Source organism: Mytilus edulis, chromosome 10 (assembly GCF_963676685.1).
Source record: "Mytilus edulis chromosome 10, xbMytEdul2.2, whole genome shotgun sequence".
Classification (NCBI taxonomy): Eukaryota; Metazoa; Mollusca; class Bivalvia; order Mytilida; family Mytilidae; genus Mytilus; species Mytilus edulis.
The window spans coordinates 73,640,770-73,664,728 of NC_092353.1; the positions used below are offsets into that span (position 1 = coordinate 73,640,770).

General features: G+C 31.9%; 1 protein-coding gene across 1 annotated transcript; it reads left to right on the forward strand.

The window, feature by feature from the left end:
* Positions 1–1,027: 1,027 nt before the first annotated feature.
* On the forward strand, positions 1,028–9,533 carry LOC139492963 (IgGFc-binding protein-like). Its single transcript, XM_071281112.1, has 4 exons — positions 1,028–1,299; positions 1,607–1,714; positions 2,967–3,071; positions 8,305–9,533. Exons 1-4 carry the CDS (start codon positions 1,086–1,088, stop codon positions 9,531–9,533), a joined length of 1,656 nt encoding a protein of 551 aa, XP_071137213.1. The 5' UTR covers positions 1,028–1,085.
* Positions 9,534–23,959: the final 14,426 nt, after the last annotated feature.

Here is a 23,959-nt window from a genome sequence, read left to right on the forward strand (position 1 = left end):
GTTGCCTTCGGCTGTTGTTTGCTCTATGGTCGGGTGGTTGTCGCTTTGACATATTCACCATTTCCTTTCTCAATTTTATCACACTTCAACTGCTAGTAAATAGTTATCAAAGTTACCAGGATTATATATAATTTAGTACGCCAGACGCGCGTTTCGTATACATAAGACTCCTCAGTGACGCTTAAATCAAAAATATTTATAAACCCAAACAAGTACAAAGATGAAGAGCATTGGGGATCCAAAATTCCAAAAAGTTGTGCCAAATACGGCTAAGGTAATCTATGCCTGGGATAAGAAAATCCTTAGTTTTTCAAAAAGCAAGTTTTGTATACAGGAAATTTATAAAAATTACCACATTATTGATATTCATGTCAATACCGAAGTGTTTATTACTGGGCTGGTGATACCCTCGGGGTCGAAACGTCCACCAGCAGTGGCATCGACCCAGTGGTGTAACATGTTTGAACATCTAGAATGAACTGCCCTACAAGTGAGAAAGAAAACAGAGCCGACTGTTAATGATGTATAAGCTTAAAAAAACTATTCTAAGTTCGATACATCAAATAAGCTGTTAACAAAATGAACTTCCTTCAAGAAATAGCAACGCAAAATCATTCAGAATACCATCATGCAAGACAGCAGTTTGGAAGGAGTCGTTTAATACTATCCTAGAATAATCACCTTGCCCAACAATAAGGTATCTGCCCCGAGTCCTGCATCTTTCAAGGCCCAGCTTCGTCAGTAAATTAAATGACATGTTTTTATTTGTACCTGTATATAAATGTTACCCAGTTTTTGTTTTTTGTTATTAAATTTAAAATTATTTTCATGCGCGCAATCTAAAACATGTGGTAGGAAAGTCTTACTGGAAGACGAAGAACTGACAAATCTTGACACAGACAGTAACCATGACAATTAAACGAATTCAGTATGTTTACATCCAAATTGACGAATGATTGTCACGTGTTCATTTTCTTTCGTATAATACTTCCTTATATGTATTATAAATTAATAGGACCATCACAAGTAGAAGTCATTAACTAGTTTAATGTCAAGTGTAGTATAAAATTCGTAAATAAATAAAAATGGCTGAAATACAAATGCAGGTTTACGAAGAAATCAAAAGAGAAGATGATGACCATAGATACGACGACTTGAAGATGGAGGAGAAGAAAATAAAAAATGACCATGTGGTAGTTCTGTTGTGGAAAAAATGGATAAAAACTAATTGCCTTGCACTAACAATAAATATGTTGACAACTGGAATTATACTGACAGTTATCTATTTTATTGTAATAGGTAGGACAGACATAAATAGGATTTTGTTTCTCGTGCAGGTTTCTCTATGATTTTGCAGCATGGACAATAGCTTAAACACTGAATCGCTAATTTCAATCGAAATTTGTAGTCTGAACTCAAACAACATCTTCTCAAACATGACTAAAATATGTGTGTCATCTTATAACAAATAATCGAGAAAGAAACAATATTTTTTTTATGATATCTTAATTTATTTTAATGTATCACCATTAATTTTACCTTTGAAAGAAAATCTAAGTTAAAGTTGTCGCGGCTTGAAATTTAAAGTTTTTATTTTCTAATTTAGTTCCGCTACGACAGAAATTAGCGGATATTGATATGAGATTGACAGCAATTGAAAAGCAAAATGGGACGAAACTGCGGGAGAGTGAAAACGGAGAGAGTACTAACCTAGGTATATATGAATCAACACAATGAACAATTACATATAATGTCTTTGTTTCTTACGTCTATCTTATCGAACTCTGTTTTCATATTTAGGAGGAAAGATCGGCAAACCTCTCAAATTGATTATTCCTATTCCCACATAAAGGTGAAGTATGAATTAAAACGTATGATTGTTCATTTGTGAGTTTTTGAGTGTCGGAATAGGTAAAAGTGTATTTTATACATACCTCCACTTATTGATTGATTGATTGTTGGTTGCTTTACCTCCACTTATCTTGTCCTTTTCTCCCCCGTAAATACATTTACACCATACACACTGCGTTTGTCTTTATATCCCATGTGTGTGGGGGTCATTTCATCAATTGATCTAAAAGAAAAGATTGAATTTAGAAAAATAAAATGCTTTGCTGAGCGCAGCCTGATACGATCGCAGAGGTCAAACTCTAACATTCGGAAATTCTAGATTTATTTGAATTTCGTAAAACATAAAACTTTTACAAATCTATATATGCAAGGCTGTAAACCAAACTGAATATGCAATATCCCCATCATTGTTTTATTTATTTCTTTATTTGTATGTGATTGTATTTTGTAATTAACCTCTAGTTTCACATGTCAATGTGACGGAGTGTTTTTGAAACAAAACATATTGTGTTGTATTGTATTGTATGAGTGTAAGGGTTCATTGGTATCCTTTGGTGGTGAATGTTTATTGGTCTATTTATATAATTAATTAATGTATATGTGTTTTTCCCGGTTATGTCTTGTTGGTTAGATGACTTAGTCATGTATTTGAGACAGTCTTATACGTTCATAGTTTATATGCTCCAACTGGTTTTAATACAGTCTTGTACAAGGAAATGAAATTTCTGAAAAACAATAGATAAAGTATTACCTTACGTCGAAAACTGGTTTAACAAGTGTATGAAGATAAATGACTATGCTCATTCCTTCACAAGTTCTACTTGAAGAAAACATGTTATGATCAAAGATTGATTGATTAGTTACTGAACGTCAAGTATCTTCAATAGGAGAAGAAATCAGCAATAAAAACAAAAGTATGTCCAACCATTTCTTTTGTAATTTATCTAAATGAAAATAAGTTTTTTATTCCCCTCGTTTAGAGAAAAGTAATTTATCTTTAATACGTGTTCATATCAACTTTATATCATATTTACACGTACATTCATGATATTAACACATTTGTATTAGTGCAATTTAGTTCAATACTTTAAAAAAGATGATTTAATTTATTCCAGATACTCATACAACGTGTTACAATGGTGGAATCTATAAAAAAACTAATAATGAATGCATATGCGTCTGTACAAATGGATTCTTCGGTAAACAATGTGAATATTCAGGTAAGATATTAAATTTATAAACAAAATTAATTCGGTGGGCCCAAAGCTCAAGTCTGGGTTTACTTTTTATTTGTGTACTAATTCAACTGGATCAGGAACGTTCAGACCACAAAAAGGATTATTGTATCCCTATATCTATATATACTCTAGTTGTCAGAATTATTTTCAACGCAGGACACATTAACACATATGAAGTCTTCAAGTACTTGAGTTTGAATACGTCGGAAGAAAAATTATTATTTAACAAGTTATGAATACGCATTTTTAACGTGGTTTTAAGACTTAAAATTGTATTGTTAAATTATTAAGAGAATTACATAAATAACTAGCGGCTTTTCGACAGGTTTAGGTATCAATTCTTGTGTTATAATAATTACCGTTAAGTAAGGAGTTATGTCGTTTATGAATAGTTTGGTTCTCTGAATTGTTAGTCCTTGTCCGTTATTCTGTCTTTCTGTTATTCCGTCACTCCGTGATTCCACAACAAACCATAATACGGAGTTTTTCTAAACGCCTACAGATCAAGTTTAAGTTTCGTTCCGCTCCGCTATTTCTTGCCGAAATTACGGGTTTTAGACTTTGATAAAATGTTGAAAATCACAGTTATACGGACTTTTTTTTTAATGCTTTCAGATATTGTGATGATTTTTGGCATGTGAGTTAACCAGGATGAGTTACAGATCAGGTTTAAGTTTCGCTCTGCTCGGCTAATTTATGCTGTAATTTAGGGCTTTGGACTTAATTTTTTTTTGAAAATCACAGTTATACGAACCTTTTTTCTAAATGCTTTCAGATATTGGGTTGATTTTTTGATATTTGGTATGTATGCTAACCATGATGAGTTACAGATCAAGTTAAAGTTTCGTTCCGCTACGCTAATTTTTACCAATATTAAAGGTTTCCAACTTTGAAAATTGTTTAAAATCTTAGTTATACGGACTTTTTTTACGCCTCCAGATTTTGAGCTGATTTTTTTAAATGTAAGACTACCTTCATGTTTGTGTCCACATGTGTAATTGAAATTGCAGATTTTTCAACTTTTTGAGACGGGGTCATATATGTCGCTTTGACACATCTATTCTTAATGTATAGTACTGTCGTTTATACACCGTGGTTAGGAGTTTATTTTGCTAGATTTAAAAACGGTTTGTTTAAATACAACATGATAATGAAGGCATTAGTTGTAACATTGTAGAATAGATAATTCGGTTATCCAGGGAGTTTATATGTTGTAAACATGGCTGAAGTTATCATATATAAATAAGTAGGTTTACAAATGGATTTTTCGATCATTGAGATTAAATAAAACAAATCCAAAAAGTGTAGTTAATTTGCAATCATATAGAAGGAGGGCTACACTATTTAGGGATATAAGTTGGAGTTCCAAATTTTATTGTGAATTTCAAGATTTTTAGGTAGGTTCAAAGTATGTTATTTACATTTAAAACACTTATGTGTGATTCTTTATTAGCCAAAAAGATAATATATTCATTATGCAGAGATATATAAAAAACAGAACATAACTAGAAAAACTATATAAAAGGATTGAAAGATACCAGAGGGACATTCAAACTGTAAGATCAAAGACGAAGTGATAACGCCATTGCTACAAAAGAAAAAAAAAAACCAAACGGACAAACAAACAAACATAAGTAAACAAAAAGACAATGAAGAAAGACTGAGCAACACGAACCCCAACAACAATGAGGGGTGATCTCAGGATAAAAATCGGAACAATGAACAACAGCATTTTGGAAGATTGAAAACGACGTTCTGTATTGTAACGGTTTAGGTTGTTATGGGTTCGTGTTGTTTATTCTTTAGTTTTTTATATTGTGTCATGTGTACTATTGTTTGTCTGTTTGTCCTTTTTATTTTTAGCCATGGTGTTGTCAGTTTATTTTTGATTTATGAGATTGACTGTCCCTCTGGTATCTTTCGTCCCTCTTTTATACCCTCTTGAGGTTTAGAACTAGGATGCAATTAGTTTGATGACGGTTCACAAAACGACAAGAGATTTTGTTTTAATTTAAAAGGTCATGTATTTCTTCTGCACAAATTGTTTACAGATAAAGGTAACAGTAGTATACAGATGTTCAAAACTCAAAAATCGATAGAAACAAAGAAATCCGGGTCACAAACCAGAACCGAGGGAAACGCATTAAATATAAATGGAAAATGACGATACAACATTAAAATGTAACACACACAGAAACGAATCAAGCATTAAACAAAATCTGATTAGAATACCAAATATAACTTCGAAACTGGATATAATGAATTGGGGATAGAAAAGTACCATGACACGTCTTATAATAATTTGAATTCACACTCAAATATAAGAGGAAACAAACGACACAAAGGAAACACAACGTTAAAATGTAACACACACAGAAACGAACTATAATGTAACACTTGCCATATGCCTGACGTGGTACAGGACATTTTTTAAAAGAAAACAATGGTGAGTTGAACCTGGTTTTGTAGCATGTCAAACTTCCCGCTTTAATGTCCATGTTAATACAACATTTAAATGACAACACAACATTACAGGACTACAATACAAATAAATAGGAGAACATATTTGACAAAAGAAACACACGAATATGAGCTAACAAAAGGCACCAAGTTTAAATTTTAATACGTCAGAAGTGCGTTTTATTGCAAAAATAGGGTAAAGATGTCACATATTTTCCCAGAAATTTGGCCAAAAATAAAATAATCCCCTAAAGGATATCTTTTCTGAAATTGTTTACATATATCTATCATGAATTAAAATTAAAAGCATTTGTCTCTCGTCCATTTTTGTTTTATAAAACTGCGTCAAAAAGCGTATGAAAAAAAGTGTTTTTAAATATTCGACCGTACGGTGACATATACTTGTTAATTTCTATGTCATATGGTGTCTTGTTGAAAGTTGTCTCATTGGCAATTATACCACATCTTCTTATTTTTATACAACAATTTCTGGACAGGCGGAAAATACGGACAGTCAATCAAAAATAGCCCATTAAATTAAACAAGTAAAATATAATATTGATGTTCTTAAAAACTAACTCTGAAGGTTAAAGGAGTCATCAGCTGTCTTAGAAATAATTTTGATGCACACTTACTTTCATATTTGACATATCCTTTGGACCAAAATGCAGGATCTACTTTCCTTCCGAAACACCGGAGATCATCCAAGGTTTTATTGTGTTTCGTGTTGCTAAGTTTTTAGTTTTCTATGTTGTGTAATGTGTACTGCTGTTTGTATTCTCATCCGCTCCGTTTTTCGTTTTGGCTGTGTCGGTTTGTTTTTGACCTTTTAGTTTGATTGTTCTTTTGATATCTTTAGTCTCTCTTTTAAAACTTTATCCCTCCTTGCAAAAGTACCAACGCGTACTGTTCATGGAAGGGTTTGTGTACAGTTAAAAATAAATAGTGACAATAAATTGTTGAAGAAGCAAAGTCATGAGAGTTCATCAGAGCTGCACACCTTTTTATAGAATCGTGTAGCAGTCATGTTTACTCGTATATGGCCGAGTAGATATCGAAAAGTGGTCGAATGTGGTCGCATAGAGATCATGTATGGTCGAGTTGGTCTGGGATGAAAAAAATAATAGAATTCGCTACGATCATGAAGCGATCCATTAAAGATCGAAATGATCGAGTAATGATCGATAAACTATTTGTATTCCGACCAAACTCGATCTCAACACGATCCTTTACCGATCTAATCGACCGCTACGCGACAATTTATTGATCTTTATCGAGTGACTGGCTTCTCGATCCTTACTCGAATGTTTTTGACATGTCAAAAACTCGCAGGTAGAAAGTCAGATCGATGAAAACCAAGGTAGATCGCCCCGAATATTCTTATCGATTGAGTCAGACCAGTCTCCCGATCGCTTAATTTGTCTTGATCGAGATTGGTCGAGTTGGTCTGATCGGCAATGTGAACCTAGCTTTAAAGCTTTCGAACATGTTTTGTATGTTTTCGATTGCTCGAAAAGAAAAAAGCACATCAATTTTGTCGTTGCTTCCGTAGGAATGAGCTGTCTTTAATTCCTGACGCCAGAAATTTGTGCAATGAGTTATTCTTCACTATTCAAGAAATAAAATACTTCATATGAACTAGTCGTTGTTGTATGAGGTGAATACATAACGTAATACATGGTAATTATTTTTTTTTAATTTTGGTTATACACGCAACTTAGTTGCTATTTGAAATCATGCTTTTGTTATTTTGTTAGTAAAACAAAGTAAATTTAATAAACAAAAATATGGTTTTTGGCTGAGAGTCACTCGCCTGCTAGCTAGTGTATTTATACTGCCATTGTTTAACTTTGATTATTTCATTATATTTTGAATTTGTGCCTATTTTCTCATTCTAATGGGTAATCGATCCCTTTGTGTCCTTTCCTTTTTATCTAATCTCTATACAATGACAAATGTTTAATGAAAATCATATGAATTATAAAAGTCTTGTTCCTCGAATTTTTTGAATAAAGAATACATGTTTGATTTCCATTTATTAAAAATTTACTTCTGTAATGCCCCCATGCTCAAGACTTTCAGTACTTATTATAAATGCCCCAAGAAATCGTGTAATATAAAACTGTCCTGCCTGCACTTTCACAATGTTTAGCTTTTCCAAATGGTATTGAAATGTGTATTCACTCGAAATATGTTTGAAATATTTTCTTCCACGGGACAATATACAATCATCAATCAATCATATGAAGTGTCTAGTTTTACATTGTATATAATGTCCTTGTAGAAAAGCATGCACTAAACAACACATCAAAATAAGGTTATATGTTTATCCCGACACCATTGATATGTGCCTGTTCGGGTTGCAGTCTGTCATAATATATGTATCTGATGTGCTTTTGTAATATTCACGTGGATAACTATCAAATTGAGAATGGAAATGAGGACTGTAAAAGGGATACAACAACTCGACCATAAAGCAGACAACAGCCTATATGTAGTATTATCCAATAAATGTCATATGAGTTTTGCTCATTGTCACCAGTTCTTGTTCGAATCCTTTTCGTTGTTGGATGGTAGACAATGTACTTGAAACCCTAGTTATTGGAAGTATATTTGATTTATTTTATTATTAAATTCAAAATATACTTTTAAGACTCGAGTATGAATTATGTATAACCAAAATTCTTAGTTTTCTCTGGAAGCACTTTTTGCAAATATTTATTACAAAGTGTATTAACTTATATATTTTATACAGGTGGAAAAGACACAAGTTTCATGGTAATTTTTCAAGAAGGAATTTCTGTTTTCCCGACAACGCCGAAAATTTTGGTAGCATCAGAAAATACAACACGTCTTTCAATTCGTTATTTCAACGAGAACAAAATTCAGACTATCACTATGGACAAAAGTAATACAGAATATAATCTGAGTAAAAGTGTTCTACCGTCTGATGGAATACATATGGCTGGCGTAGAACTTCACTCAGATAAAGGAATAAATGTTTACGGATTTTTCTACCGGTACCAAGTCTCAGGGGGATATTCATCAATGCCTACGAGATTTGCCTCTACCAAATACATTATATCAACTCTACCTGCATTTCTTACTAGATATAAAAATATGCTAGCACTTACACCAGTTTATCATAATACAGTTGTCAGTATATATTTGAACTTGAAAAGTGGATCTGTAACATATGACAACAAGCAGTATAGTAACAACGATACGATAAGAATAATGATAAACAAGTATGACACATTTCAGTTATCAACTACATCAGACCTATCAGGAACATTGGTAACATCATCTAAACCAGTCATTGTTGTCAGTGGTAACCAGTGTAATTTTGCAGTACCAGACAATATTCGAGCGGGTAGTTGTAATCCATTTATAGAATCAGTTATACCTACTGATCAACTAGATGATATGTTCATAACTCCTTATATATCGACACGTTTGAACAACACTGTACGTATACAGGTAATAAACAGTACGAATTTAACCATTAAAACTGGTAACAAGACAATATCAAAAACCATTAACGCAAGAGATTTCTTCGATTTTTATTACAACACGATCTCTTTTATTTCATCATCTGATGACATACTTGTCACGTCATATCCGCATGGGTTAAGTAGAGGAAAAGGAGATCCTTTTATGATGACGATTCTGGGTGTAAATCAATATCTTTATGAATATGATTTCGTAGTACCATACGGGTTTGACAGCTTCATAAGCATAACGGTGCAGAGCGATGCTATTAATGGATTTTTGCTGGATGGAAATTCTTTCAATAATCGAAGTAGTGTTTTTAACATTTCTGAAGGGATGAATAATGTAAGCACTTTCAGTCTGCCTATATCGGCAGGGTATCATCACATAGAACATAAAAAGAAAGTTCGATTTGGTTTATGGGTTTACGGTAACAAAGATATTGACGGATACGGTTACCCTGCTGGAATGGCTTATAAAGCTTACAATTAAGTAAACTTTATTAGTGGCATATACAAAATTGTGTTGTTGAGTTATAATTAAATATATAGAATGATTACATTTTTTCTCCACTTATAATTGTCACTAAATGATTTTTTTTGTTCATGATTTAACATCTTCTTTTTTCTCTATAATCACATTTTTAGCACAGAACATTATGTTAAAAATACACAACGGACCTATTTTGCAAGATCATTAACACAAATATGGTATTCATTACTGCCCAATTATATAAATCAAAATCATTTTTTTTTCCATTATTGTATCTGGCAAAATACGTATTACTATATATTTTTTAAGCATTTAGTAATAAATAAGAATCATATAACAAAAAAACGTTATGTCATCTCCAATATCCAATAACTTTCCATCTCAAAAGATTTTTTTGGTATTTTTTATAGCTCAGACCATCGCCAAGCTCCCAGCAAGTGAACATAGTAAAGAAAAACCACACACTTTTGCCTTACTTCATGCATAAACGTACATGACGCAACAAACAACCATTACACTACCCAACAATCTGCAATAATGACACAAAAAGTGTTTGTGTTATGTCCATGGTATTCAGTTGATAAAATTTTAACCGAAAAGCATTTATAAATAAAAAATCAGAAGAATTAAACTCTTCTGATTTTTCATTTATATATCTATATATATATTCAACTAAATTCAATTTAGTTGAATCTATCGAGAAACATTTGAGGTATTTTGTTAGGTAATAGCACATGTTCTAGGATTTGCAAACTAACCTAGCTTTTTCCTCGTTGGAGTTAATTCTCATGATTAAAGAAAAGAGGGACGAAAGATACTAGAAGGACAGTCAAACTCATAAATCGAAAATAAACTGACAACGCCATGTCAAAAAATGAAAAGGACAAACAGACAAACAATAGCACACACCACACAACACAGAAACCGAAAGAATAAACAACACGAACCCCAGCATAAACCAGGGGTGAACTCAGGTGCTCCGGAAGGGTAAGCATATCCTGCTCCAAATGTGGCACCCGTCGTGTTGCTTATGAGATAACAAATCCGGTAAATAGTCTATTTCGGTAGGTCACATTTTATGAAAGGGAAGGGGATTGTAATTACGACGTAAGGAACATATCAGATATCATTTGTGAATATAAAAAAGAAGATGTGGTATGATAGCCAATGAGACAACTGTCCACAAGAGACCAAAATGACACATACATTAACAACTATAGGTCACCGTACGGCCTTCAACAATGAGCAAAGCCCATACCGCATAGTCAGCTATAAAAGACCCCGATATGACAATGTAAAACAATTCAAACGAGAAAACTAACGTCCTTATTTATATAAAAAATGAACGAAAAACCAAATATGTAACACATAAACAAACGGCAACCACTGAATTACAGGCTCCTGACTTGGGACAGGCACATACATGAATAATGTGGCGGGGTTAAACATGTTAGCGGGATCCCAACCCTCCCCTAACCTGGGACAGTGGTATAACAGTACAACATAAGAACGAACAATAAAAACCAGTTGAAAAAGGCTTAACTGATCAGATGGACAAAAATACAAGTAGACGTGGCCGGGTACTTATACATCCCGACAACAAAAAGACAGTAGGAACAGATCTGAGAGTACTCGAAGTTATCTGACAGCTAGTTCAAAGCCACTAACAAGTAATAAAAAAATCATGCATCTAAGACTAAATTATCAATCCGTACACATCCATTTCCAATAGATTTAGTATAAAGACGTCATAAACAGTCAGAGAAAAACATGTATTCCATAACGGTCAACCAACTCGTGATGGCGTCCGTGAAATTTACGAAGAGATGATTTCAACTTCACCAAAAAGATCATGGGTTCCTTGGATAAATATTTATGGAATTTGAAATCCTTTGAGCAATATTTTTGTGCTACTGTCTCAATTTCACGGATTTTGCTATACTTTTTGGACCTTTTGGATTATAGCTCTTCATCTTTTGAATACGATTTGGATTTCAAATATTTTGGCCAAGAGCATCACTGAAGAGACATGTATTGTCGAAATGCTCATCTGGTGCAAGAAAATTGGTACCGTTAATTTAATTAACTTGGCCGCATACCCCATATATGCTCCAAACTACAATGGTAGGACTCCCAGCCTCTTCGGTAGGAGTCTGTGTTCAAAATACGTACATATCGGGTTCGTAATAAATCGTGGAGTCCGTTATTTATAGCCCAATATTTTACAAATATTATGTTACAAAAATGAGCTTGACAAAACAATCGAGAAGTCTTTTGGCTATGTGTTGATAAAAATAAACACAATAATTGAAATTATTATTTTTTATAGCCCGTCGTTTGTTTTATATTTCAAAACTGTGTATGAACATAGCTTTGTGGGAATAAAAGCGGTTGAAAAGGTTTATGAGTGGGTTTTCCTGGCTGTTTATTCTTCTGATATAGTTTTTTTTTTCTCGCATTCAATCTAACATTAATTGAAATATTAGTATTGTAGAGACAGAATGATTTTCCGAGAAAAAATGTGTTTTTCATTTGTCGAGGACCCCCGATTACAAGTGAGAGTAAGACACCCATATGATCAGAACTTTGACCTAGTGTCATTAACCGCAAGCGATAACCAATACTGTATGGTTTTCTGTTTTTGTGTTTATCTTCGATATGTTTCCAAACTAAGTTGTGTTCCTCAATATTTTGTGAGTGTTACATGTCTTTCAATGTATGTGTTTTTAATCTACTGATATGATTTATACAGCAGAAACACTTTTTTTTTATGTTATTCACAATTGGGAGTAAAACAATTTTTCAATCATGGTAATGGTAGAGACTATTTATTAGCTTCAGGATATTAGGGCTTGTAATATATGATAAAAACATAACCTGTTTATTGTTGAGAAATACTCTGGACGAATTAGAGCTTGGCATATTAAAAATACATAACCTATCCATTGTTATAGACAGTTCCGGACGATTTAAAGATTATCATATTGTAAAGACACAAACTATATATCTGTTGTAAAAAACAGTTTTACACGATTATGAGTTTGACATATTGTAAAGACAAATCTGCCTATTCTTGAAGACTGTTTAACAAGATTATGAGTTTGACATATTGTAAAGACAAATCTGTCTATTCTTGAAGACTGTTTAACAAGATTATGAGTTTGACATATTGTAAAGACAAATCTGTCTATTCTTGAAGACTGTTTATCACGATTATGAGGTTGACATATTGTAAAGACAAATCTGTCTATTCTTGTTGACTGTTTAACACGATTATGAGTTTGACATATTGTAAAGACAAATCTGTCTATTCTTGTAGACTGTTTAACACGATTATGAGGTTGACATATTGTAAAGACAAATCTGTCTATTCTTGAAGACTGTTTAACACGATTATGAGTTTGACATATTGTAAAGACAAATCTGTCTATTCTTGTAGACTGTTTAACACGATTATGAGGTTGACATATTGTAAAGACAAATCTGTCTATTCTTGAAGACTGTTTAACACGATTATGAGTTTGACATATTGTAAAGACAAATCTGTCTATTCTTGAAGACTGTTTAACACGATTATGAGTTTGACATATTGTAAAGACAAATCTGCCTATTCTTGAAGACTGTTTAACACGATTACAAGGTTGACATATTGTGAAGACAAATCTGCCTATTCTTGTAGACTGTTTAACACGATTATGAGGTTGACATATTGTAAAGACAAATCTGTCTATTCTTGAAGACTGTTTAACACGATTATAAGGTTCACATATATTGGAAAGACAAATCTGCCTATTCTTGAAGACTGTTTAACACGATTATGAGGTTGACATATTGTAAAGACAAATCTGCCTATTCTTGTAGACTGTTTAACACCATTATAAGGTTGACATATTGTAAAGACAAATCTGCCTATTCTTGTAGGCTGTTTAACACGATTATGAGTTTGACATATTGTAAAGACAAATCTGTCTATTCTTGAAGACTGTTTAACACGATTATGAGTTTGACATATTGTAAAGACAAATCTGCCTATTCTTGTAGACTGTTTAACACGATTATGAGTTTGACATATTGTAAAGACAAATCTGTCTATTCTTGAAGACTGTTTAACACGATTATGAGTTTGACATATTGTAAAGACAAATCTACCTATTATTGTAGACTGTTTAACACGATTATGAGTTTGACATATTGTAAAGACAAATCTGTCTATTCTTGAAGACTGTTTAACACGATTATGAGGTTGACATATTGTAAAGACCAATCTGTCTATTCTTGTAGACTGTTTAACACGATTATAAGGTTGACATATTGTAAAGACAAATCTGCCTATTCTTGAAGACTGTTTAACAAGATTATAAGGTTGACATATTTTAAAGACAAATCTGCATATTCTTGTAGACTGTTTAACACGATTATGAGTTTGACATATTGTAAAGACAAATCTACCTATTCTTGTAGACTGTTTAACACGATTATGAGGTTGACATATTGTAAAGACAAATCTACCTATTCTTGAAGACTGTTTAACACGATTATGAGTTTGACATATTGTAAAGACAAATCTGTCTATTCTTGAAGACTGTTTAACAAGATTATGAGTTTGACATATTGTAAAGACAAATTTGCCTATTCTTGAAGACTGTTTTACACGATTATGAGGTTGACATATTGTAAAGACAAATCTACCTATTCTTGTAGACTGTTTAACACGATTATGAGGTTGACATATTGTAAAGACAAATCTGTCTATTCTTGTAGACTGTTTAACACGATTATGAGTTTGACATATTGTAAAGACAAATCTGCCTATTTTTGAAGACTGTTTAACACGATTATGAGTTTGACATATTGTAAAGACAAATCTACCTATTCTTGAAGACTGTTTAACACGATTATGAGTTTGACATATTGTAAAGACAAATCTGTCTATTCTTAAAGACTGTTTAACAAGATTATGAGTTTGACATATTGTAAAGACAAATTTGCCTATTCTTGAAGACTGTTTTACACGATTATGAGGTTGACATATTGTAAAGACAAATCTACCTATTCTTGTAGACTGTTTAACACGATTATGAGGTTGACATATTGTAAAGACAAATCTGTCTATTCTTGAAGACTGTTTAACAAGATTATGAGTTTGACATATTGTAAAGACAAATCTGTCTATTCTTGAAGACTGTTTAACAAGATTATGAGTTTGACATATTGTAAAGACAAATCTGTCTATTCTTGAAGACTGTTTAACATGATTATGAGTTTGACATATTGTAAAGACAAATCTACCTATTCTTGTAGACTGTTTAACACGATTATAAGGTTGACATATTGTAAAGACACATCTACCTATTCTTGTAGACTGTTTAACACGATTATGAGTTTGACATATTGTAAAGACAAATCTACCTATTCTTGTAGACTGTTTAACACGATTATGAGTTTGACATATTGTAAAGACAAATCTGTCTATTCTTGAAGACTGTTTAACACGATTATGAGTTTGACATATTGTAAAGACAAATCTGTCTATTCTTGTAGACTGTTTAACACGATTATGAGGTTGACATATTGTAAAGACAAATCTACCTATTCTTGTAGACTGTTTAACACAATTATAAGGTTGACATATTGTAAAGACAAATCTGTCTATTCTTGAAGACTGTTTAACACGATTATGAGTTTGACATATTGTAAAGACAAATCTGTCTATTCTTGTAGACTGTTTAACACGATTATGAGGTTGACATATTGTAAAGACAAATCTGTCTATTCTTGAAGACTGTTTAACACGATTATGAGGTTGACATATTGTAAAGACAAATCTGTCTATTCTTGAAGACTGTTTAACACGATTATGAGTTTGACATATTGTAAAGACAAATCTGTCTATTCTTGTAGACTGTTTAACACGATTATGAGGTTGACATATTGTAAAGACAAATCTGTCTATTCTTGAAGACTGTTTAACACGATTATGAGTTTGACATATTGTAAAGACAAATCTGTCTATTCTTGAAGACTGTTTAACACGATTATGAGTTTGACATATTGTAAAGACAAATCTGCCTATTCTTGAAGACTGTTTAACACGATTACAAGGTTGACATATTGTGAAGACAAATCTGCCTATTCTTGTAGACTGTTTAACACGATTATGAGGTTGACATATTGTAAAGACAAATCTGTCTATTCTTGAAGACTGTTTAACACGATTATAAGGTTGACATATTGTGAAGACAAATCTGCCTATTCTTGTAGACTGTTTAACACGATTATAAGGTTGACATATTGTAAAGACAAATCTGTCTATTCTTGAAGACTGTTTAACACGATTATGAGTTTGACATATTGTAAAGACAAATCTGTCTATTCTTGTAGACTGTTTAACACGATTATGAGTTTGACATATTGTAAAGACAAATCTGCCTATTCTTATAGACTGTTTAACACGATTATGAGTTTGACATATTGTAAAGACAAATCTGCCTATTCTTATAGACTGTTTAACACGATTATGAGTTTGACATATTGTAAAGACAAATCTGCCTATTCTTATAGACTGTTTAACACGATTATGAGTTTGACATATTGTGAAGACAAATCTGTCTATTCTTGAAGACTGTTTAACACGATTATGAGTTTGACATATTGTAAAGACAAATCTGCCTATTCTTATAGACTGTTTAACACGATTATGAGTTTGACATATTGTAAAGACAAATCTGTCTATTCTTGAAGACTGTTTAACACGATTATAAGGTTCACATATATTGGAAAGACAAATCTGCCTATTCTTGAAGACTGTTTAACACGATTATGAGGTTGACATATTGTAAAGATAAATCTGCCTATTCTTAAAGACTGTTTAACACGATTATGAGTTTGAACTATTGTAAAGAAAAATCTGTCTATTCTTGAAGACTGTTTAACACGATTATGAGTTTGACATATTGTAAAGACAAATCTGTCTATTCTTGAAGACTGTTTAACACCATTATAAGGTTGACATATTGTAAAGACAAATCTGCCTATTCTTGTAGACTGTTTAACACGATTATGAGGTTGACATATTGTAAAGACAAATCTGTCTATTCTTGTAGACTGTTTAACAAGATTATGAGTTTGACATATTGTAAAGACAAATCTGTCTATTCTTGAAGACTGTTTAACACGATTATAAGGTTCACATATATTGGAAAGACAAATCTGCCTATTCTTGAAGACTGTTTAACACGATTATGAGGTTGACATATTGTAAAGACAAATCTGCCTATTCTTGTAGACTGTTTAACACCATTATAAGGTTGACATATTGTAAAGACAAATCTGCCTATTCTTGTAGGCTGTTTAACACGATTATGAGTTTGACATATTGTAAAGACAAATCTGTCTATTCTTGAAGACTGTTTAACACGATTATGAGTTTGACATATTGTAAAGACAAATCTGCCTATTCTTGTAGACTGTTTAACACGATTATGAGTTTGACATATTGTAAAGACAAATCTGTCTATTCTTGAAGACTGTTTAACACGATTATGAGTTTGACATATTGTAAAGACAAATCTACCTATTATTGTAGACTGTTTAACACGATTATGAGTTTGACATATTGTAAAGACAAATCTGTCTATTCTTGAAGACTGTTTAACACGATTATGAGGTTGACATATTGTAAAGACCAATCTGTCTATTCTTGTAGACTGTTTAACACGATTATAAGGTTGACATATTGTAAAGACAAATCTGCCTATTCTTGAAGACTGTTTAACAAGATTATAAGGTTGACATATTTTAAAGACAAATCTGCATATTCTTGTAGACTGTTTAACACGATTATGAGTTTGACATATTGTAAAGACAAATCTACCTATTCTTGTAGACTGTTTAACACGATTATGAGGTTGACATATTGTAAAGACAAATCTACCTATTCTTGAAGACTGTTTAACACGATTATGAGTTTGACATATTGTAAAGACAAATCTGTCTATTCTTGAAGACTGTTTAACAAGATTATGAGTTTGACATATTGTAAAGACAAATTTGCCTATTCTTGAAGACTGTTTTACACGATTATGAGGTTGACATATTGTAAAGACAAATCTACCTATTCTTGTAGACTGTTTAACACGATTATGAGGTTGACATATTGTAAAGACAAATCTGTCTATTCTTGTAGACTGTTTAACACGATTATGAGTTTGACATATTGTAAAGACAAATCTGCCTATTCTTGAAGACTGTTTAACACGATTATGAGTTTGACATATTGTAAAGACAAATCTACCTATTCTTGAAGACTGTTTAACACGATTATGAGTTTGACATATTGTAAAGACAAATCTGTCTATTCTTAAAGACTGTTTAACAAGATTATGAGTTTGACATATTGTAAAGACAAATTTGCCTATTCTTGAAGACTGTTTTACACGATTATGAGGTTGACATATTGTAAAGACAAATCTACCTATTCTTGAAGACTGTTTAACACGATTATGAGGTTGACATATTGTAAAGACAAATCTGTCTATTCTTGTAGACTGTTTAACACGATTATGAGTTTGACATATTGTAAAGACAAATTTGCCTATTCTTGAAGACTGTTTTACACGATTATGAGGTTGACATATTGTAAAGACAAATCTGCCTATTCTTGTAGACTGTTTAACACGAATATGAGGTTGACATATTGTAAAGACAAATCTACCTATTCTTGAAGACTGTTTAACAAGCTTATGAGGTTGACATATTGTAAAGACAAATCTGCCTATTCTTGTAGACTGTTTAACACGATTATGAGTTTGACATATTGTAAAGACAAATCTGTCTATTCTTGAAGACTGTTTAACACGATTATAAGGTTGACATATTGTAAAGACAAATCTGCCTATTCTTGAAGACTGTTTAACACGATTATGAGTTTGACATATTGTAAAGACAAATCTGCCTATTCTTGAAGACTGTTTAACACGATTATAAGGTTGACATATTGTAAAGACACATCTGTCTATTCTTGTAGACTGTTTAACACGATTATGAGGTTGACATATTGTAAAGACAAATCTGCCTATTCTTGTAGACTGTTTAACACGATTATGAGGTTGACATATTGTAAAAACAAATCTGCCTATTCTTGTAGACTGTTTAACACGATTATGAGGTTGACATATTGTAAAGACAAATCTGCCTATTCTTGAAGACTGTTTAACACGATTATGAGATTGACATATTGTAAAGACAAATCTGCCTATTCTTGAAGACTGTTTAAGACGATTATGAGGTTGACATATTGTAAAGACAAATCTACCTTTTCTTGTAGACTGTTTAACAAGATTATGAGTTTGACATATTGTAAAGACAAATCTGTCTATTCTTGAAGACTGTTTAACACGATTATGAGTTTGACATATTGTAAAGACAAATCTACCTATTCTTGTAGACTGTTTAACACGATTATGAGTTTGACATATTGTAAAGACAAATCTACCTATTCTTGAAGACTGTTTAACACGATTATGAGGTTGACATATTGTAAAGACACATCTACCTATTATTGTAGACTGTTTAACACGATTATGAGGTTGACATATTGTAAAGACAAATCTGTCTATTCTTGTAGACTGTTTAACACGATTATGAGTTTGACATATTGTAAAGACAAATCTGCCTATTCTTGAAGACTGTTTAACACGATTATGAGTTTGACATATTGTAAAGACAAATCTACCTATTCTTGAAGACTGTTTAACACGATTATGAGTTTGACATATTGTAAAGACAAATCTGTCTATTCTTAAAGACTGTTTAACAAGATTATGAGTTTGACATATTGTAAAGACAAATTTGCCTATTCTTGAAGACTGTTTTACACGATTATGAGGTTGACATATTGTAAAGACAAATCTACCTATTCTTGTAGACTGTTTAACACGATTATGAGGTTGACATATTGTAAAGACAAATCTGTCTATTCTTGTAGACTGTTTAACACGATTATGAGTTTGACATATTGTAAAGACAAATTTGCCTATTCTTGAAGACTGTTTTACACGATTATGAGGTTGACATATTGTAAAGACAAATCTGCCTATTCTTGTAGACTGTTTAACACGAATATGAGGTTGACATATTGTAAAGACAAATCTACCTATTCTTGAAGACTGTTTAACAAGCTTATGAGGTTGACATATTGTAAAGACAAATCTGCCTATTCTTGTAGACTGTTTAACACGATTATGAGTTTGACATATTGTAAAGACAAATCTGTCTATTCTTGAAGACTGTTTAACACGATTATAAGGTTGACATATTGTAAAGACAAATCTGCCTATTCTTGAAGACTGTTTAACACGATTATGAGTTTGACATATTGTAAAGACAAATCTGCCTATTCTTGAAGACTGTTTAACACGATTATAAGGTTGACATATTGTAAAGACACATCTGTCTATTCTTGTAGACTGTTTAACACGATTATGAGGTTGACATATTGTAAAGACAAATCTGCCTATTCTTGTAGACTGTTTAACACGATTATGAGTTTGACATATTGTAAAGACAAATCTGTCTATTCTTGAAGACTGTTTAACACGATTATGAGTTTGACATATTGTAAAGACAAATCTACCTATTCTTGTAGACTGTTTAACACGATTATGAGTTTGACATATTGTAAAGACAAATCTACCTATTCTTGAAGACTGTTTAACACGATTATGAGGTTGACATATTGTAAAGACACATCTACCTATTATTGTAGACTGTTTAACACGATTATGAGGTTGACATATTGTAAAGACAAATCTACCTTTTCTTGTAGACTGTTTAACACGATTATGAGGTTGACATATTGTAAAGACAAATCTGCCTATTCTTGAAGACTGTTTAACACGATTATAAGGTTGACATATTGTAAAGACAAATCTACCTTTTCTTGTAGACTGTTTAACATGATTATAAGTTTGACATATTGTAAAGACAAATCTGCCTATTCTTAAAGACTGTTTAACAAGATTATGAGTTTGACATATTGTAAAGACAAATCTGTCTATTCTTGAAGACTGTTTAACACGATTATGAGGTTGACATATTGTAAAGACAAATCTACCTTTTCTTGTAGACTGTTTAACACAATTATGAGGTTGACATATTGTAAAGACAAATCTGCCTATTCCTGAAGACTGTTTAACACGATTATAAGGTTGACATATTGTAAAGACAAATCTGCCTATTCTTGAAGACTGTTTAACACGATTATAAGGTTGACATATTGTAAAGACAAATCTACCTTTTCTTGTAGACTGTTTAACACGATTATGAGGTTGACATATTGTAAAGACAAATCTGCCTATTCTTGAAGACTGTTTAACACGATTATAAGGTTGACATATTGTAAAGACAAATCTACCTTTTCTTGTAGACTGTTTAACATGATTATAAGTTTGACATATTGTAAAGACAAATCTGCCTATTCTTGAAGACTGTTTAACAAGATTATGAGTTTGACATATTGTAAAGACAAATCTGTCTATTCTTGAAGACTGTTTAACACGATAATGAGGTTGACATATTGTGATGACAAATCTACCTTTTCTTGTAGACTGTTTAACACGATTATGAGGTTGACATATTGTAAAGACAAATCTGCCTATTCTTGAAGACTGTTTAACACGATTATGAGTTTGACATATTGTAAAGAAAAATCTGTCTATTCTTGAAGACTGTTTAACATGATTATGAGGTTGACATATTGTAAAGACAAATCTGTCTATTCTTGAAGACTGTTTAACACGATTATGAGGTTGACATATTGTAAAGACAAATCTGTCTATTCTTGTAGACTGTTTAACACGATTATGAGGTTGACATATTGTAAAGACAAATCTGCCTATTCTTGAAGACTGTTTTACACGATTATGAGGTTGACATATTGTAAAGACAAATCTGTCTATTCTTGAAGACTGTTTAACACGATTCTGAGTTTGACATATTGTAAAGACAAATCTGCCTATTCTTGAAGACTGTTTAACACGATTATGAGGTTGACATATTGTAAAGACAAATCTGCCTATTCTTGTAGACTGTTTAACACGATTATAAGGTTGACATATTGTAAAGACACATCTACCTTTTCTTGTAGACTGTTTAACACGATTATGAGGTTGACATATTGTAAAGACACATCTACCTATTATTGTAGACTGTTTAACACGATTATGAGGTTGACATATTGTAAAGACAAATCTACCTTTTCTTGTAGACTGTTTAACACGATTATGAGGTTGACATATTGTAAAGACAAATCTGCCTATTCTTGAAGACTGTTTAACACGATTATAAGGTTGACATATTGTAAAGACAAATCTACCTTTTCTTGTAGACTGTTTAACATGATTATAAGTTTGACATATTGTAAAGACAAATCTGCCTATTCTTGAAGACTGTTTAACAAGATTATGAGTTTGACATATTGTAAATACAAATCTGTCTATTCTTGAAGACTGTTTAACACGATTATGAGGTTGACATATTGTAAAGACAAATCTACCTTTTCTTGTAGACTGTTTAACACGATTATGAGGTTGACATATTGTAAAGACAAATCTGCCTATTCTTGAAGACTGTTTAACACGATTATAAGGTTGACATATTGTAAAGACAAATCTGCCTATTCTTGAAGACTGTTTAACACGATTATAAGGTTGACATATTGTAAAGACAAATCTACCTTTTCTTGTAGACTGTTTAACACGATTATGAGGTTGACATATTGTAAAGACAAATCTGCCTATTCTTGAAGACTGTTTAACACGATTATAAGGTTGACATATTGTAAAGACAAATCTACCTTTTCTTGTAGACTGTTTAACATGATTATAAGTTTGACATATTGTAAAGACAAATCTGCCTATTCTTGAAGACTGTTTAACAAGATTATGAGTTTGACATATTGTAAAGACAAATCTGTCTATTCTTGTAGACTGTTTAACACGATTATGAGGTTGACATATTGTAAAGACAAATCTGCCTATTCTTGAAGACTGTTTAACACGATTATGAGTTTGACATATTGTAAAGACAAATCTGTCTATTCTTGAAGACTGTTTAACACGATTATGAGGTTGACATATTGTAAAGACAAATCTGCCTATTCTTGAAGACTGTTTAACACGATTATGAGGTTGACATATTGTAAAGACAAATCTGCCTATTCTTGAAGACTGTTTAACACGATTATAAGGTTGACATATTGTAAAGACAAATCTGTCTATTCTTGAAGACTGTTTAACACGATTATGAGTTTGACATATTGTAAAGACAAATCTGTCTATTCTTGAAGACTGTTTAACAAGATTATGAGTTTGACATATTGTAAAGACAAATCTGTCTATTCTTGAAGACTGTTTAACACGATTATGAGGTTGACATATTGTAAAGACAAATCTGTCTATTCTTGAAGACTGTTTAACACGATTATGAGTTTGACATATTGTAAAGACAAATCTGTCTATTCTTGAAGACTGTTTAACACGATTATGAGTTTGACATATTGTAAAGACAAATCTGTCTATTCTTGAAGACTGTTTAACACGATAATGAGGTTGACATATTGTAAAGACAAATCTGCCTATTCTTGAAGACTGTTTAACACGATTATAAGGTTGACATATTGTAAAGACAAATCTGTCTATTCTTGAAGACTGTTTAACACGATTATGAGTTTGACATATTGTAAAGACAAATCTGTCTATTCTTGAAGACTGTTTAACACGATTATGAGGTTGACATATTGTAAAGACAAATCTGCCTATTCTTGAAGACTGTTTAACACGATTATGAGGTTGACATATTGTAAAGACAAATCTGCCTATTCTTGAAGACTGTTTAACACGATTATAAGGTTGACATATTGTAAAGACAAATCTGTCTATTCTTGAAGACTGTTTAACACGATTATGAGTTTGACATATTGTAAAGACAAATCTGTCTATTCTTGAAGACTGTTTAACAAGATTATGAGGTTGACATATTGTAAAGACAAATCTGTCTATTCTTGAAGACTGTTTAACACGATTATGAGTTTGACATATTGTAAAGACAAATCTGTCTATTCTTGAAGACTGTTTAACACGATTATAAGGTTGACATATTGTAAAGACAAATCTGCTTATTCTTGTAGACTGTTTAAGGGGGCTCGCGGGTCTAAATCGAAATTTTTATTTAATATAGGACTTCGCTATATTTTTCTATAAATGAACTTTATCTTATACTTAAAAGAAAAATGAAATAAAAAAATGGGGTCACCGTTCATTTACGGTCACAATCTGCCATCGAAAGAAGCATACATTTTTGTTAATGTCCTTTTTCTCTGTTGAACTAATAGGAGAAACAGAAGTAATATCGAAATAAAAAAAGAACTA